The following is an 18,754-nucleotide window of genomic DNA, read 5'->3' as shown; positions in this document are numbered from 1 at the left end:
CAGTAACGAAAACATCCCTGTGTTATCAACACTGTTTTCAGCACAAATCCAAAACATAGCCTCATACTAGCTACTGTGAAGAAAATTAACTCTATCCCAGCCAAAACCAGCCAACCAGTCACCACTTGAATTTACCCAACAGCTGCAACAAATGGCTTGTAAGCCACTCACATACACACAATTTCATTCAAAATAACTACACTAACAAACACATTCAAGATACGACACTTTTCTTGGAGGTCAGTTCACAATAAGAGGCACCATTTGCGGGGCAAAGTACTGTGTACAGTTTGTCCAGTTCAGCTGGCCTCTGGCTCTCCCCTTTTGCCATTTTTCGGTTCCCAATGAGTAATCCCTGATGGGATCTTGGTTTGTTCTGTCATCCTGGCTACTTTTCCTTTTGATACATTTTCTTCAGAGTGGTCACGCTTTACCTTCATTTCCATTGGGTCATCCGAATCATCTATGGCAAGAAGGAAAGAAGAATTAAAGTTTGCAAGTCCTTGTCCAATTTCAGTGCAACAGCCCGCAATGACAGTAGCAAGCAAAGTTACAAAGCATGCCAGAAAATGCTTCTGTTTACATGCAACAGGAACAATACTGGGAATAGGGGACTCTGGTCCCCTAGAATAGGGGACTTTGGCTTTCCCTGTCTCCCAAGAGCAATCACAACAACATTTACTCCCCTATACCGCAGGGTTTGTGGGAGAACTGTCAACATATATTGGTTATATCTGGAAGGTACCAACGTGTAACCTCCTGGATACATTAGTATGCACAGGATTGGAAACAATTAATTCCTTCTGTCCATAGCAATTGGGGCAAGAGTACTTAAGACTCCCCTCAGCTGCTGCATGTTGGATTTCTGTAATATATACAGAGGCTGCTATGGCATACTCTTAAATACAAAAGTGTTGCTTCACTTTCCTTCCTGCAGAGGATTCCTCTGAGGCTAAGAGCTCATCACAGGCCCTAGGATTTCAATTTTAAGAGCACAGGTGCCATATAAGTGAAACATCTGTGTGATTGAAAATACCTAATGAATTCAAGCTCCCCCAAAGTTGGAGTGTTCCAGTCTTACCTCATAACTACTGGTTTGTCATGCATATGCTTAACCTACTTAGAAAACAAGGTCAAAAGGTAAATTTCTTAGAGCAGTTCAGCTCTCAAGGGCTTTCCGCTCATTAGTGGTCAGTGGGAATCTCAAATAATTCCTGCTACGGGGCAGGGTAGATTATGGTAAAAAGGACGAACAATGATGCTCTGGTTCGCAAGAGGCATGGGCAGAGCTGCAGAGATTTCTGCACCTTGGAGATATACCTCGCAAACCTGGGGGCTGGGGAGTCCGTTTGTGCAGACCTACGGAAGGTAGAGAAGGTTTGCTTTTGGGAAGGCATTCCTCCAGCAGGCACAAGCAAGTTCCCATCCTGCAAGAGCAGCCAGAAGGAAAGGAACACTGCTCAACCTCTGGTTTCCCATTTTAACAGTTACTAGAAGAGCAGCACATGGTGTTGGTAATCAAGAGGAAAGGCATCCTGGAAATCAACACAAAATCAACCACTAAAGCTGGTGACAGCCTCTGCAACACAGTACACTGAACATCCAGTGCTGCAGCACCTCTTACCTCTCGTGAGCTGGGCTGTTCTGTACTGTTCCTCTCTGACCTGTTTCATCAGCTGCAGGTTGTGGTCGCTGGCTTCCTTGTGGTTCACCATTGGGAAGGGGTAATCTTGACCTGGTGCAACATGGAGACAGCAGCTTTACAGAGCTAATCAAGGATGTTTCACTGGATTTGCACCAGGGCAAATGCTTGCAGCTTTTCTTAAAATAAATGGCATCTAAGACCAAATGACCCACTCTTCAGAAGTGCCTATTTCTCTCCATCAAAGAGTAAGAGTTCCCATTTAGACATAAGCTTTTAAGAGACTTCAAAGATGCATTAGAGCAAGCATAAAAGCACAAGATGTTCAGGTACTATTTAAAGACAGCCAAGCATCCCAGACAGAAAAATACAAAAGCAACAGCTCAGAGTGATCCAATAGTTTTAGGACATGAAGTTGAGGCAAAAATATGTACTTTAAAATTAGACTCCAGTAAAAAACTTTAAAGGAGAATTGACAGAAGGTAGACTGCTGAATTAATCCACTTTCAGAAGATAAATGCATGACTTGTGTTGGAAGTGTGATGCTTCCATCTCACGCATGTAATTATTTTGGACAGTTAGCAGCAGCAAAATCCTTAGCAAGCTATTTGAATGAATTACCTATGATACACCCTGCTTGCTTCTGCTCCTCTTCAGTTGCTGTCCAGGGCTCATAGATGTACTTGGAGGGAAAGTTCTTTAGTATAGGCAAGTATTTCCTACAAAACAGGAATAATATGGGGTTTTATAATCCTGCACACAAATATTCATGCATTTAAGACAAGTGTAAACCAACCTATGCCATATTAATTCTTGGTGATCATATTGACACTACAATCCATGGGAAAGTTCTGATTAATTTTGCACAAAAGAACTGTTTTTATGCTCTGAAACCTCAATAGGGTGATACCTTCCAAAAGTTAATTTTGCAACATAGAATAAATGGGTTGATTAAAATATTCCTTCAGTTTTTAGTTCATCCAAAATATTTTGGTTTTTAACATTTTCACTGACATTTCATCCTGAACTTTAATAAATTTCAAAAACAAACTCATTAAAAAAATCTAAAAAATTCTTACAGTACGGGAAAGTAATTCTCTGTCCCACTCTGTCAGGTATGTCAGCACAGGCTTCCCCTCGACAATACCCAAAGCTAGACAGGATGTGAGGAAGAGGAGATGTGGGGAAATGGAGTTATCTGCTCAACATCAACACAGTCTGCTCCTACCACAGTCAGCGGTAAAATCACCCACTACTTATGAGAAAGCCCATCAGTACCTTATCGAGAGATAAGGAAACTGAGACTCTGAAGCAAAGAGGACCCACTCAGAGTGGAAAATAAAACGTAAGTGTCTGAAATTAATCAGACCACCTACAAAACCAAGAAACACAGCACAGCCTGGACCAGGGGGATCTGTGAGAAGTTTTACTCAAGTCCTTTAGAAAAAAGGAGTCAGCCGGGTGAGCAAACACAGTGCTGGAGCCAACAAGCGCTCACAAAGCAATACAATGCCCTGCTCAGTCACCACCTGTGCAACCATGGGTATGTCTCTCTGCTTCTCTGTGCCTCAGTTTCCTTATGTGTTAAATAAAATCATTCCTATGACTCCTGTTTCACAGGTGTATGCATTTCAAACAGACCGAGTTCATCAGCTCCTGCTGTAAGAGGAGCCAGGGAAGCTCTAATGGAGCAGACAGTGCCATGCTGTGCATTGCCCTACCGAATGTACTGTCCCTCAGGGTCTGTGCGCTTCCCAAAGCGGATGGGGCAGAAGATCCGCGTGTACTGGTGGAAGAATGCACTGGCCGACAGCCACATCCAGTTCCCTGCATTGATGCTGTAGTCAGCATCTAACAGCAGCTCTTCAAACACCTGCACTTCAGGGATGGGAAGAGAAAGAGAGAAACACCCCTGAAATGGCTAAGCTGCAAAAAATAAACAAAAACAGGCTGGGAGATGAAAGGTGAAGCTTGCAGCTAAAAGCACAGCACCATGCTGGTCTGGGCTACCCTTCTCACGGGGCACACAGGGAAGGCTCTCCAGCAAGACAGTTTGCCAGAAGGAAGATAGGGCACCCAAAGCCCAAATGTCTGGCTTTGAGGCCTGCTGTAGACTAAGCAGGTCTCCAATATCCTCATCATCCAAAAATCATCAGGCCTTAGGGATGGGAATGACCTCTCACTGCTGCAGCGAGTGCAGCAGGGCTCAGACTTGAGCGAGAGACCATGAGATTTCTAGCAAGGCTCAGTAATGAAGCACTGCTCTACAGTACCACCTCACACTGCCAGGCTCACGTTTTGTAGGGGGGTTTCTCAAGGTTTCTCAGAACCGAAAAAAACAAAAAAACAGAAGTGAACCTTCATGCCCTCTTCCCAGCTGATCCAAAGGTCCCCCCGCGTCAGGAAGCAGGCGACAGCGTGCCGAGCAAGATGATGGATCCAGCCTTCCTGGCGCAGCTGGGTCATAATCGCATCGATCCATGGGAACCCTGTCTGTGCCTGCAGCAGAAAAGAAACATCAGCCCTCCCACTGACAGTTTCATTACACTTCTTCCCTACACACTGCTGTAAGTCCCACCTCAAATAGCCAGCAGGGACCAATCCCAAGGCAATAGAAAAACTAAACTGAAACACAGCAGTTGTGGCAATGCATCTTGTTACCATTTTCCATTTGTGGCAATGCATCTTGTTACCGTTTTCCATTTGTGGAGCCGCTCAGCATCCTCATACCAACTGATCTGAAGGCAGATGGGGTTCCCAGCCATTTTGGTGAAATTTGGTGTTGCTGATGCCACCGTATAGAAGAATTCCCTCCACAGAAGCTGCCCTTGAAGCGACACCGGGGGCAGAGAGTGATGCTTGGCCTGCAAAAGACAGATGAGGTGAAAGCTTTGGTTCATATACACTATTGCAGTCTCACTCAGTTTGTGACTGTCAGGCCCATAAAATGAAGATTAATCTAACTACACTATTGGCTTCATGGCACTTTACCATGAAAGCTAAAGAAATCAAAGATCTGAAGCAATGCTATATGCCCAAAAGCAAAGCTGAACTCTGTTAGACCTCAGTGTTACCTCAAACATTCTCTATCTACCTTCCAAAATGGTGTCACACTGGGATTTCTTAAACTAAACATGCATTTATTAACATATTAACTGCTTGGCTAGCCGAATTCAGGTGCCTCAGCCACGTCTCAAGAGATACTCTTAAGAAGGAGGTTCAGGGTTTCTTGGGTTGGTTTCAACCATACTTTTTCTTAATAATCAAACAAGTTTTCAGAAGTTGGTTTTGGCTTATGCTATAGTTAAAACTTGTCTAAGATGTAAACAGATGCTTTCTAAAAACAAAACTCCTTGAACAAGCTAAACCAATCAAAAACTTCACTTAAACATCAGGCAGATGTCTTGAACTCCTTGAATTTTAGGAGGGTTTTCCTGGGCTTCCCTGCTGCTTCCAGGTCTCATTGCTCCCTGTTTCTCATAGTTCTAAAACTTAATGGGGAAAAGCTGTATATAGTCACAGGTGTTTCACACAACATATAAAGCCACTTCACAGATTTCACAGGACACAGTGAGAAGACATTAGCAAAGTAGCATTTTTGTGATGCACCAGGTCTCTACCAAGATGATCCGAGTGTTAAATCCCAGCCTCGTTAAATCCCACACCAGACACGTGAGAGTGCTAGATTCACTTAACTATGACCAAGTATTTTCTTACCTGAGCATAAATGTTTGACAACCTATAAAAAAAGGTGCGAACTGACAGACAGCCCATACTGAAATATGGGCTCAGGCCTGTGGTGCTTGGAAGCAGCGAATTTGGGATTGTTCTCGGTTTAGTAAAACTTGCCACCCAGCCCTAAAATGAAAACAGAAATCCAGGTTCAGGCAGTACAATGTGACACATGTTCAGCTAGTGAAACAGGGACAAAAACTCTTGGCAATTAGCTTCTGCACCACAGAGGCCTGTTTGATGTCACACATGGAAAATACTCCCACTGCCCATCCTCCCCCAAATGCCACCATCAAGGAGAACAAAATCTTGAGACCAGGCTGCCATCCTCCTCCAAGATCTCCAAATACACAGACATCCTCCAAGCCCAACATCAAGGCCACATCTCACCCGTGGGTGCTGTGAAGCTCTGCTCTTCCCAGAGAGCCGGGTGATTTTGTAAGACAGGGAACAGCTCTCTAGGTCCAACAGCACTGCACTGAAGATCTTTTCCACTTTATGAAATTGGGAGTGGGTAAAGCATCTGCTTAAAAGCAGCCGGCACCAAGGCAGGCTTGGCTGCCAAGAGCTGAGCCCTGGCAGTGGAAAACTCAGCTAGAGCTGGAACAGGACCCTGCAGCTGAGCAGCTTCTCGAGGTCCAGACACAACCACACATAAAAGGAGGACACTAACCTCAGCCCACCTAGAGCCACCAGCATCACCCATGTAAAATCAAGGCTGACCTGGTCAGTCAAGTGTTGCTCCAAGCGCTGTAGCCCTTCGGTCTCTCCTCCTCTCCAGGGAGAGAGGCTTGCCGCAGTTATCTTCAAATCCACAGGGAGAGGCACCCTGTAACACTCAGCCAGGCCCAGGTCAGGGGGCCTACATTTCCTAATGTGAAAGAGAGGCCTCTTTCAAAGAAGGAACCGGAGCCAAAAGAGGGAGGAAGACCCCTGCCCATTGGCTCTGTCACGGCACAACCAGAACACAAGGGAACAAAAGCACAGCCAGAAACCCCAGGCTGCACTTGGGGAAGAAAGAGCTCGTCCTGCAATCACTCCAGGTAATTCTAGCCCAAATTGAAGGAAAAGGAACAGACCCACAAAATTACAGTGCTCAGAGCAGTCGGCTGCAGCCCCCACAGCTTAGACGTCCCTCTCGCTTCCCATCTGCTATGTAAGACTCAGAGGCACCCCCTCTCCAGCTTCCCCCAGCTGCCTCATCAATCCCAGGGAGGGAGCTAAGAGCCTCCTCAGATTCTAAACATAATTATGGAGCACTGGTGCTGCCTCCAAAGGCCACTCCAGCTCCCATGCCTCTGGGGAAACGTTGCTCTGGGAGACATTTCATAGGGAAGGAGGCAGATCAGCTCCCTGGGCCGCCTCCCCAGCTGCTCCTTCCTAACCAAGGTGGGGGCTCCCCAAGCCCATGCCTCTGAGCAGTCCCCCCACATCTCTTCTGCAGCCTCAGCTGCTGAGGCTTCCCCAAGGCCTCTCCCCACTGTGAGGCTGAAAGAGCATCAGTGTATGGTTTTTTCTCCCCTGTAAAACACAGAAGAGGAGGTTCAGGGAAGTGTCAGTGGTATGCAGACTTCTCAAAAAACACGAATGAACTCAAGAGATCAGTAGAGCTCTTTCTGCTTACCTAGAAAAACTGAGCTCAGCTCTGTTGCAGACACCTACAGAAGGGACCAGTGCAGCTCTCAGAGCACTGGCATAACAGAGGCCTGCTGGGAAGCATGTGAACCACTTATCTCTCATCATCATTAAATTGAAGTGCAAATAAACAAATTAGCGTAAAAAGAAAAAAAAAACAGTGCAAGAAAAAAAAAAATAGGAACCAATATATCCCAATACTTACATGGGTCTTATCATGGGACTATCCAAGAACAAGATTCGGGAATTAATGGGATTCCCCCAAGATGGGAAGACCTAAGCCTAGGTTACTGACACAGAGTTGAGGTCACACAGGAGGCACTTGACACAGAAGCCCCAAGTATCTGCAGTCCCATCCCCAGTGGCCAGCTCTCTCCTACCCCAACCTTACCTCCCTTTGGATCTGACCTCTCCTCATGCAGAGCTAAACATACGACATCCTTGAATCTGAGCTTCTTCTCAAGTCCTGGGAGACATGAGCTCGGTCCCTCCTTCCCATACAGCAGAGGGGAGGAGAGAAGAGATTTAAAGCCAGAAGGGAACAGTATGATTATTCCACCGAAATTCCTGCATAAAACAAACTATAGTGGTTCATCCAATTCCTGCCCTAAATCTTGATTTGAGGAAGCTAGAACATGCCTTTGAGAAAAGATCTGTACTTCCTTAGTCATTCCTCTGTGAAACTTTTATATACCTTAAAAGTTTGTCTCAATGTGCCTTGCAAAAGCTTAAGTCTTTGGACCATGCCACCTCTCATCTGCTCTCCCCTCCTGACAGCAGAATCACATCCTCTGTACATACAATCGATAAACCTCCATGCCTAGAAGTAATGCAACGTAACATCCAAAACACACTGTTATCATTTGGCCCTGGCTCTTCTTTTGGGCAGAGAAAAAGGACCTGCAATGTCCTGCTGGCTGGCGGTTACTTACTGGAAGTCTTCAGCTGTAAGGTTTCGTACAGGCACCTCAGGGTCACCGAGCAGAGACAGAATGTGAAGGAACCTCTTGTATGTTAATGGGGGAGTCCCACTGTTCAGGTCCAAAATCCTAAATAAAACAAGATCACTTTTCACCATAATATAAACCAAGAAGGAAGCTGGAGCTGCCAGTGGTTAGGAAGTTGACAGCACAGGCTGGAACAGCCCCAGTTCATGCAACTGAATGCGGAAATTACAGATTTTACAAGTAAAACTTCCCTGGGTGAATGTACATCCATCCCGAGAGCAGTCTCTCAGGACTTGAGACAACAAACTTGGAACCAGGATGCCAGCCACGGCTTCAACTGGGCAGTTCTGTACAGCCAGACATAGCCAGGATGGCAGAGTCCAAGGTGCAGGACACCTCTGGGGCTGCCAGGGGCAGACTGATCACAAAAAAAAGGTTCAGGGCAGTAAATAACTCTTCTATGTGACCAACCACCTGTGCAAACAGACAGCTTGAATTCAAGACGGCAAGTCACATACATCCATTCATTTACATAAATTAGGGGCTTTCCAGAATTGGAGTGTTAAGGCCGTTTTAGCTATTACTGATTACCTCCCTACTATTAATTTCAGTATCTTCAGTCATTCAGCTCTGCATAACAGCTTGGATCCAAGTGTATCCAGACACCAGTGAAAGCTGATTAGAAAAATTTTGTTAAATCTGACAGAGAATTTATATAAAAGTCCTATTAAATGTGTTAAAGAATTTCTTCCATTCTGTTTAAAAGAGTAACTAATGTTTTTAAGTGAATTAAACTGCCCAAAAGGAAAAAATTAACAAACTTTTTAGCCTCAAATCACAGCCCAACATCCTAACATCTGTGCAAAATCTCTTCTGTTACTTCCAGCAGACCAATGCACAAAAATTCTCCAGCAAACAGTGCCATGTTCATCTCAGTCCAATTTTCTCAAAAGGAACACATTAGGATCCAGAAAGACCAAGATATTTGGCCTTTCCTCCCTGATGCTTGCTAAATCTAAAATAAACCTACCGTTTGGTATTGTAAAGACTGTGGCCCACCAGAGAAAGCACCTCAAACCCCAGCTCTTCTCCCAGACGTCGTATGTTGGCCTCCATCTCCTTGTAAAATGGCTCCATCTCTGCATCCAGAGTCACTTGCGTGATATTCCACTTCTGGATGTGATCTCTAAGAACAGACTCGTACTCTCCTTGAATAACCAGCAAGCAAGAGCCCAGCTTATACAAGTTTTTCTGGAGATCCTCCAGGGACTGCAGCAGAAAATGCCACCGCAGGGTTCCTATGTGCATCACGGACGTCATGAACTTTCTGTCCAGGATGTAGACAGGGTAGAGGACCTCCGAGCACTCCAGCGCAGCCAGCAACGTTGGGTTGTCGTGAAGCCGAAGTCCCTTCCGGAAAAGATGAATGGTGCGATGTGGCATCCTGTCTGTTCTTCTCAGACCTGCTAAAAGAGGAAGGGAACCCTTAGCTTTTGGGATACACAACTCCTATTAAAGAACAAGGTCAATTAACAATTAGAAAAGGAGCTCCAAACAGCCCTCAGCACTTCTTACTGCAAATCTTTTCTGCTTTTTGATAAGTTTTTGTGAGAGAGAAAACAGAAACGGGACCAAGCCACTCTCCTCAGTCTCCTCAGCCAGGTCCCACCATTCAGCAGCAGTATCATCACCTCGTTCCACAGAGAACAGCTTCTTCCCCAAATGAGTCACGCAAGTCTTTACATTAAATCCCTAGATTAAATTACATCCCAATAGCACTCACCAGAACAAAGGAATCAAAACAGACAGAGCAGCCAGACCTCCATTTACTGCAAAAACATTTTATAACCCCACAGATGTGGCCATCAGCAAACCCTTCATATATCAACAGTGAGAAGATGATTTCAAGGAGCTCTGCCCCTGTTCGTACAGAATGGGCCGCAAGGAGAACAACTCTGCAGGAGCCCTCATCTCATCAGAGACCTCATACAACACTGGCTCTGGCAGTGAAAAGTTTCTGGATTTCAGGAGGAGACATCTGAAAGACACGAAATGTTTCCTCACAAACAAGACTGTTAAGGCTTCAAGGTGAAACAAGGGAAAACAAAGCACAGCCCAACCAACACTGATACAAGAGCATAATATCTCAATTCATCAGTTTGCCATAGTTTTTATCCATCTTTCCTAGCCCCAGGAGACCTCATGGTGCTTCTAAGTGTCAGGAGAAAAGCCCTCCTCTCTCCATAGCAGAGCTGGGTGGTGATAACTGCACAAAACTACTCTTATTTCTAAGCTGGGGCTGATGTAAGGATTAGCAAACATTCATTCCCCTTTGAACTGCTTCAGCTGAGTTTAGAGGACAGGCAGGAGGGCTGACCTTAGCTCTCAGTCTGGGGTAGCTCAGGGCACAGTCTAAGAAACTGCTCCACAACTGCTGGCTGCTCTGCTCACGGGGTGATGGACTCCACAGACGGCAGCAAACAGAAACAATGAGCCCAGCTGCCACCTTGTGTCTGTACCAAACCCAGCAGCATCTCCCCAGCTTGCTCTCTCCCACATAAAAGGGGGGAAGCTCAACACCCATCTCCAAGGTGGGACCACACCTGCTTCTAATTTCAAGCATTACCACCCAGAGAAGAATTAAGAGATTAGGGATTAACAAAGAACCAAACAACAGTCTCTAATCCAGTTCAGCTCCTCCAGCCAAACCGCTCCCCTCACACCCTCCCAAATGGCTGCAACAGGTGGCTCAGCCCCTTGTCCCGACTCAACTCACAATCAACAGCTTTACCAGCCTTGTAAAAGATGATCTGGCTTGCCCTGTTCCCAAAAACACTCATCAGCATCACCAAGACAAACCCAGCGCTCCCAGGCCATGACACAGACCGTTGCAACCCCCCCAAATAAGCGAACCCTGCAAACTAGCAGAGTCGCGAGCACTGGGCAGCACCGTGCACAGTCGAGCACCGGGGTTTGGGCTTTGCAGGGTGCTCTGCCTTGCACCCCAGCTCGGGCACCGCCCTGCCCACACGACCTGGGAGAACAGGAAAAGCAAGGCGACTCTCCTGCTGCTCAAGGGAGCACCCAGCTGGCACTTTTGGGTAGCAAGCCGTGCAAAGGGTGCTAGAAGAGTCCCCTGCATCCCGTGGCAGGAGCACAGAACCAGCCTGCACCAGCTAGCCTCACCGAGGGGCTGCCCTGAGTCGGGGGCTCCAAGGCCCCCCACAGCCTTTGGGGCCATCCCAAGCCCTGTGGCCCCACGCGGTCTGCAGGGCCACCCCGAGTCCAGGGCCTTGCAGGCCCATAAAGCCCATAGGATCACCCCAACCCCAGTGCCCCTTGGCCCCAGGCAGCCTGTGAAGGCTCACAGCCCCACACAGCCTATGGGGCCTCCCCATATAGCCTATAGGAACACCCCCATCTCAGGACACAGCCTACAGGGCTGTCCCAAACCCAGAGCCCTGCACCCCCACACAGCCTATGGGGTCACCCTGAGTCCAGTGCCCCATACAACCTATGGGGCAACACCAAACTTGGGGTCCCACACAGCCCGTGGGGCCACCCCAAACCTGGAGCCTTCCAGCCCCACACAGTCTATGGGATGGCCCCGGGTGTCCTGGGGAGAGGCCCATGCCACCCCTTCCAGTGCTGGCATCCCCTGCAGGGCAAGTGGGGCACAGCCATGGGGAGCAGGGCCACACCAGGACAGGGACTGGAAGGGACTGGGCACAGGGCAGGGGGACCCCAGGCCAGGGCTAGCAGGGGCCGGGTTTAGGAGCAACTCTGGGGATCCCAGTGCAGAGGACTGGGGGAATCAGAGCTGGTCGGGAGCAAGGGTTGCAGGAAAGGGGGCTGGAGCATGCTGGGGAGGGAGGGAGCCCAGAGCCGAAGAGGTGTCAGGGCTGGGTGGGGAGCTGGGACCCACCGCTGGGTGACAAGGAACACAGGGGAATCACTGATGCAGGCCTGGCAGCACTACAGGCCATGTCAGAAAGGAGGTGGTGGCTCAGCACCAAGGCACTGCATCCTCAGACACTCCTGCCCTGTCAGGAGGAGGAGGAAGATCTTCCAGGGTGATCAGGGGAAGGCGGAGTAGGCACTGTGTTGATCAACTTTGTGTTGGGATTTATCCACCATCACTCTTCTAACTCTCCATGATCTGGTGACTTGTGGCCATTCACCCAGCAAGGTCAGGCAGACTCCTCACGTCTGGATTATGTCTGTTCATCAAAAATCAACCAGCACAGGCAGAAAATTCACCTTGCACCTGATACATCCCTGCACTTTGGGAGAGGTACACCACGACGGAAAGCAGGGAAAACCCCAAATAGGACAACTGGGCCTTACCTCAAGGGTTACCTGGCTGACGCTCCAGGGTCTTTACAACATATCACCCCGAAAAGAGGATGCCACACAACTGCTGATCACGGCTCTCCTGCTGGTAAGCATTTCTCTTCTGCAAGCAGAGATCTGCTGGAGGGATGCAGTGGTCCTCAGAGCGTCACCATCCAAATCTAAATGCGCTGCTCCTGTTCCTACAAGCATTGGGAAATTAGTTACCCAGGTTTAAACAATCCTAAATACCATAAATATGTGCATCGAGGTGGATTCTGCATCAAAGACGGTCTGAGCGACTCGAGGCTTTTGTGTAATTCCTGAGGAGGAGGATCGCAGCCAGCTCACTGCCTTCCGGTCCGCCACCCCTCAGAGCCGGCAGAGCAAGATGGGGCACGTAGGGACTGCAGCCCACAAGCTAGGAAGGAAAACATTTAACAGCTTAATTTCCTCTGCAGGCACTCCTGATGTGTGTCAAACCACAGATGTTCTCCTTGGCTAGAAACCTGTCCACTAAGAAGTGATAGTAATGCAGTTATAAAGCTTTAAATACAGGTGTCAGCCACCTGGAAAAGCAGCCTCACAACTGCCCTCTGAAACTGCGGTTTGGGCTTTTGAAGTGGAGTAATTGTCACTATTAAGTTGTTTAACTGTATTCTGATTTGACAGGCTTAAGAACAATTCCTTATTTAAGAAGAATCCCCATTTTTTGCATTAATTTGGTTACACAGTCCCAGTCTCCACATCCAGCCAGCCCTTAGGCTGCTGTTGATCTAAACCCTCTGTGTTATTTCTCTTGTTCTAATAGCTTAGGTGATAAAGTGCTATATATAGCATCTGATACAAGAAAATGGCATTTTAAGCCGCACCAGGAAAAGAGGCCCAAACCCACCCCCCAGCTCCCCGTATAGGGGCTTGGCCGGCTCTGCCCCCACAGCCCTCGGGGGCCCGGGGACCCCTGCCCATGTTGGGGGACGGGCCGGGGCCTTCAGACGGGCGGGGAAGGGACGAGGACGGGAGCGGAGGAGGCGGCCCCAGCGCCAACCCCCCGGCCCGGCCCCACGCCTCCGCCTTTACCTCCTGCCCCTCGGCCCGTAGGCGCAGCGGGCCCGGCGTCCGGTTGCTCCCGGAGTCCCGCGGCGGCGGGGGCTGGCCCAGCCCCTCGTCCCGCGGTGCCCGGTTACACAACGCCGGCCGGGGGAGGAGGGGCCGGGCCAGGCCGAGCCGCTGCAGTTACGCAAGGAGCCGCTCGGCGGCGGGGAGGGAGGGGGGGGGAAGGATGGCCCCCATCGGGGCCCTGCCCGCGGAGGTTTAACGCGCTTTGGGGCCGGGGGGCTGGGGCCGGGGGCGGCGGCCAGGAGCGGCGGCCGGCGGCGTCCCATGGCGGCGGCGAGGCGGCTTCGGGGTCCCCTCAGGCCCCGCTCCCCCGCCGTCCCGCCGGCGCCCGCGGCTCGCCCCTCACTGTCTAGGCCACGCCCATACAGCGGCATTTTATTAAAGGGGCGGGGCTTGTGCTCCCGCCCGCAGGCCTCCTCCAATGGCAGCGCCCCTCCACTTCGAATTCGAACGGCGGGGCTGGGAGATAGCCAATCAGCGCCGGCGTGGCGGGCTGTGGGGTGGGGCTGCCAGCGAGGCGTCCCCCCTCGTTGCTAGGCGCCGGGGGAAGTCCCGCCTCCGCCGCGCGCCAGCCGGGGTCGCCTCACGCCGCGGGTGTGTGGGGGGGGGGCGTTAAACCGGGGTGCGGTTGCTCTGGGGGGGTATTTACGCTGCGGGGGGGCAGGTAGGTAGTCCGGGGGAAGTAGCGGGGTTGTTCCTGGCGGGATTCTGTGAGGCCGGGGGATGTTAGGCCAGGGGAAGCCATTCCTATCCCTGTGAGGGGGCAGTTAGGCCCCCGGGGAGGGGGGGGGGTGTGCAATCCCTGTCCCCGTGTGAGGGGATAATTAGGGTGAAGGAGGGGGCCCTGTCAGGGGAAGGGGGTGAAACTCCTTCTCTGTGGAGGTAGCCAGGCTGGGGGGGTGTAGCTAGACCAAGGAGGGGTTTGGTAGTTGGTTTATTTTGCGCGGGGTGGGGGACAACACGACACGACTTCTGGTCTGTGTGGTGTTAATTGTGCCCGGGGGGGGGGGGGGAGGCAAGGCCTTGGGGGGGGGTGTAGTTAAGCCAGGGAGGGGTTGTCCCTCCTTAGGGGCGCGTGGTTGGGTCTGGGGTGGGTTATGTGAGCCAGGTCTCCACTGTCCCTCTGGGGTAGGCTGGGAGTGTTCCCTGTCCATGGAGATGTGCAGGGCAGAGCGGGGGCAGGGGGGAGGAAGTCCCTGCCTTGAGGGTGTCAGGACATTCCTGTAGTAGGGAATATCTCATCCCTGAGGCAGCTTTGGGTTTTCCTGCTACACAGGAAGGGAGAGCGGGGTGCCTTTGGTGTGGGAAGAGGGTCCCTGGCTGCTGGAGGGAGGGGGCACTGGTGGGTGTCCCAGTCTAAGGCACCTCTGGGGGTAGATGGCCCCAACTGGGCAATGGGTACCCCTGTCCATGAAGGGACAGTGTTTCACCCTGAAGGGACGAGGGTGGCCCCAGGGCAGGTGTTACAGTCCCCTTAGGGGTGTGGAGCCCGGTGGTGGACTGAGAGGGTTTATTAGACTCACCTGGGGACAGAGGGGTAGGACTGGTTATAAAGAGTGAGGATTTGGTTCTCCTCCTCCAGCTGGGTGTGAGAGCAGCTCCAGGAACAAGCTCCTGAGACTGGTTATCACATCAGGATAACAACTTGAAACCCAGGTTAATTCTCCTTCACCCCAAAAAAGTCTCAACATTAAGTGCTGTTTTTTAACACCTCATTTTGCCAGCAATAAAATCCAGTCTGTCCAAGTTTCAGTACAATGCAGAGAGCATCGCGACTGAAGAGGGAGCTCTCCATCTTGACCACAGAGCCACCTCCAGGCATCACCTGCTGGCAAAATGAAGACCAGCTAGATGACCTACGAGCACGTATGTACTTCTCTGGTGGGACCTTTCTACAAGTAAGGGCTGCATTAAAGTTTGCTGCTAGGTCTGGATTCTCTGGGTGGTGTGTACTTTATAAGTTGCATGGAAGTGTGGAATTTTAGGAAAACGCTTAGGGTTGTTTTGATTTAAACATAGCTTGACCTACGGCTCAGTCAGTCTACGTACGGTTTTGATTGCCGTGGGGTGGAACTGGTCACAAACAAGACAACTTTTTTTTTTTTTTTTTTTTAATTCCTGGATCTGAGCAGTGTTAGAGTTCTGTAACTGTGGGTGGTGTGTGGAGACTGTTGAACAAATTCAAGTGATTTTGAATGTAATGCTTATGTTTTAATCTTGCTTTTAAAGAAATTTTAGGAGGTGCAGACACACCATATGAGAAAGGAATATTCAACCTGGAAATAGTTGTTCCTGAAAGGTAAGTGAGCAATGACATCTAGTTAAGCAGCTGATGTACTGCTTCCATCAAATATAACTTAACTGATGTAAGATATTTGATATAAGTGCTACCATTTTGGTCTTTCCTTTAGCCTCCCAACAAAGAATGTCGTTGATAAGGTGAGAGCCTTCATTTAAGGAACATAATTATTATTTCCATTGGCTGATACACTTATTTCATGTTGGGCACCCTAAGATGTGTGATTAACAACCTAAAAGCACTATGATAAGATCTCTACCTTATCATATTGTCTCAGACTTTCTGGAAAGGAGCTCGTTTATGAGTAGAAAGCTTCCTATCGCATTTGCTTCTTTGTGGAAAGCTACCCAGGAGAGTGCTAGTCGGACACAGCTGAAAGCATCAAAGGCAGAGCACTGCCTTCCCCAGAAATTTGTGGGGGAGGATGTCACTTAGTAGATGGCCAGGAGGAGGAAATGATGGCATTGCTTGGGTGATGAAGCAACTGTCATACAAATATAAAAATATTTTTTTGTTTCTTAACACTTATCCCTTACAGGTACCCATTTGAGCCCCCGAAGATTCGCTTTCTGACCCCTATCTATCATCCTAACATTGACTCTGCTGGAAGGATTTGCCTGGATGTTCTTAAATTACCACCAAAGGTAAGATAGCGCTACTTGGGCATGGGTAAGTGAGCCTGAAGAGGATAATGAACTCCTTATCTTTTTCTTGTAAAAGCCTTATTGAATGTCTGTTTGCTACTGACTTATTTACATAGGAGCATGGGAGTAAAGTTTTTGAGCGGCATGTCCTTTGTTCAGAGACTAGAACATGACCTTCTTTGTTCCATATAAGTTTTCAAGGTTTTAAGGACTGGAGTCAAAAGGCATTAGGTGGCCCTGTGAAAATGGGCAACCCCCATAGCGACCCAGCGGAGATGCGCAGGATACAGCCTGTGGTTGTCAGTCAGGCTTCCTTGGAGAGGCCACGGCCTGGGTGTTGAGAATGGATCTGGTGTTTTCCATGGGGGATTAGGTACTCTAAGTCCTGAGGCAGCTTGTGGGCAGGTTGGGTTTAAACACTGTAAGTCCTGAGGCTTCTCTAGGCAGCCCGTGGGCAGGTTTCATTCTGCTTAACCGCTTCTCTCGCCCTGTTTCCTTGAAGGGAGCGTGGAGACCTTCCTTGAACATCTCCACGCTGCTGACCTCCATACAGCTGCTGATGGCGGAGCCCAACCCTGATGACCCTCTCATGGCAGACATAGTACGTGAGCTCCTCTTCCTCTCTTGTGGCCATGGGCACAGACTGGGAAGGAACAGTGTGTTAGATTTAGGCTGTGCTTCCACTTCACTCGCTCTGGATTAACACGCTAGCATGTTGTGTAGTTTGATCTGGATCAGACCTGGGGGCATGACTGCGTTTCCCTGAAGCAGCTGGGGTGTGCGGTACAGGGTGTATGCCAGCAGTAGAAAAGAGACGGTGAAGGTCTTCTTTTCAAGCCTGCCAGTGCAAACAGCAGTGTGCATTCTTCAAGCAAATGAAAGCAAGCAAAATGAATTTTATACTTCATGCCGCATGCTTGTAGCGGTTTTGGTCTGGTTCTAGGAGTCCTAAAGCCAGACCTTAGTCCCAGCTTCTCAGTGTGATGTTTGTATTAAATCTCTTTGTCTTGCTTGTTACATTTAGTCCTCGGAGTACAAGTACAACAAGCAACTGTTCTTGCTCAATGCCAAAGAGTGGACTGAGAAATATGCAAGCCAGCAGAAAAGGGTAAGAAACATGCTCTGCTTTCTCAGCTGAGCATAGCTCCATCTTTGGGAACAGTCTTTCTTGTCTCGATTTGCCTTTCACAATTACTTTGAGCGGCTGTCTTTGGCAGCATTTTCTTTCCTCCCCTTCTGTGTTTTGGATCATTAGATTCACTCCTTCCAAATAAATGTGTTCATTCACAAATAATTGCAGTGCTCCTCAAGAAGAAGGAAGGACGAGTAAGACTGAAGCCTGATAAAACCCTTCCCCAGGGATCCTGCAGCCCTGTTTCTTTCTCAGCTCTGTTCCTACCAGACTCCATGTTCTGCTGTGGTTGTGCCTTATGCTCAGCTACGCCTGTTCTCCACCTGCTCATCCATTCACTGACTAGTCTTTCTAATCCCCAGCAGAGTGCGACCTTCCCGCCATCACCCTTCTTTTCCTGCCTCCGTTCTGCACCTTGACTCATCTCACAGAGGAGTCGCATAAAAATAAATCGCACTTAAGCAGATCAAAACCTGTCCCCAAAAATCAGTTATGTTCGGGCCTTATCCCTTACCTGGGTGCTTTCCCTCCCTGCACCCAATTCGGACAGCGTGCTTTCCAAGAGGGGGATGTCTCCACCTGGAAGCCCCATGAGTGGTGCTCACTACTCTGGCTCCCAACGCATTTGCAAGTTAATTGTGTGGGTTGTTAAAAGTGCTCAGGGTGAAGAGATCTTTACAGCAACACACTTAGCACCAGAGAGACCTGCCTCATACGTGTACGTGGTACTTCTAGGCTCAATTGTTATCCTGCTCTCCTGTCATTCCCCCTTCCTAAAATTTCCAGCAGTGGGAGCAGGATAATTAAGGGTCACTGTGTAAAAGCTGGAAGCACGGTCAGTTCTGATCTTCGTGGGAGTGCAGAGTGTTCCAAGGTGTACGCACACAGAGCTGGGAATGCACAGCGGTGCTCAGGGCTGTAAAACTCAACTATTCACAGCCATTGCTTTTATTTCTTGTCTTATCACAGGCTTCCAAGCCTTTGGAAGAGAAAATAAACCAAAGCGAAACAAGTACCACCAATGACTCGACCACACAGAAAAGAAAAGGGAGTAGTATCAGCAAGAAGGAGAAGAGATCTCGCCTGGATTCCTAAGTGGTTTTTGTTGTGGCTGTCACCTTTGCTTTCACTGTCCTTTTTTCTTTTCACACAGTAGGTATACCTAAATATTTTAACCAATATGTAGCTGTAGCAGGCTTTGTTTTTCTATTTCCTAGGGGGGTTTGTGAAAAGTTCCATTATATAAGTAAAATATAAAGCTTTAATTTATAT

The 18,754-nt window shown here is 49.0% G+C and overlaps 2 protein-coding genes across 9 annotated transcripts; one reads left to right on the top strand and one right to left on the bottom strand.

Annotated features, from left to right (window-relative positions):
- Positions 1-167: 167 nt before the first annotated feature.
- LOC115335179 (cryptochrome-1-like) lies at positions 168-13,653 on the bottom strand. Of its 7 annotated transcripts, none has more exons than XM_041119858.1 (13): positions 13,369-13,501; positions 12,304-12,491; positions 9,740-9,994; positions 8,987-9,422; positions 7,942-8,058; positions 6,098-6,245; positions 5,360-5,500; positions 4,336-4,506; positions 4,001-4,141; positions 3,364-3,515; positions 2,264-2,361; positions 1,625-1,735; positions 168-463 (listed from the first exon to the last, which is right to left on the bottom strand). In XM_041119858.1, exons 4-13 carry the CDS (start codon positions 9,397-9,399, stop codon positions 300-302), a joined length of 1,656 nt encoding a protein of 551 aa, XP_040975792.1. In that variant the 5' UTR covers positions 9,400-9,422; positions 9,740-9,994; positions 12,304-12,491; positions 13,369-13,501; the 3' UTR covers positions 168-299. The 7 variants fall into 7 exon arrangements, with proteins under 7 accessions (XP_040975792.1, XP_040975793.1, XP_029856377.1 ...); XM_041119859.1 differs by having other exon boundaries at positions 12,316-12,491; XM_030000521.2 differs by lacking the exon at positions 9,740-9,994 and adding an exon at positions 1,321-1,427 and having other exon boundaries at positions 377-463; positions 13,369-13,653.
- Positions 13,654-13,933: 280 nt separating this feature from the next.
- Positions 13,934-18,751, top strand: UBE2T (ubiquitin conjugating enzyme E2 T). 2 transcript variants are annotated; one of them, XM_030000550.2, is made up of 7 exons: positions 13,934-14,001; positions 15,132-15,273; positions 15,637-15,706; positions 16,245-16,350; positions 16,853-16,951; positions 17,375-17,458; positions 18,452-18,751. In XM_030000550.2, exons 2-7 carry the CDS (start codon positions 15,165-15,167, stop codon positions 18,575-18,577), a joined length of 594 nt encoding a protein of 197 aa, XP_029856410.1. In that variant the 5' UTR covers positions 13,934-14,001; positions 15,132-15,164; the 3' UTR covers positions 18,578-18,751. The 2 variants fall into 2 exon arrangements, with proteins under 2 accessions (XP_029856410.1, XP_040975761.1); XM_041119827.1 differs by having other exon boundaries at positions 13,968-14,001; positions 15,161-15,273.
- Positions 18,752-18,754: the final 3 nt, after the last annotated feature.

This window comes from Aquila chrysaetos, chromosome 24, assembly GCF_900496995.4.
Source record: "Aquila chrysaetos chrysaetos chromosome 24, bAquChr1.4, whole genome shotgun sequence".
NCBI classification, from domain to species: Eukaryota; Metazoa; Chordata; class Aves; order Accipitriformes; family Accipitridae; genus Aquila; species Aquila chrysaetos.
The sequence above is the reverse complement of the archived record's forward strand: the minus strand, read 5'-3'. Positions and strand labels throughout refer to the sequence as shown.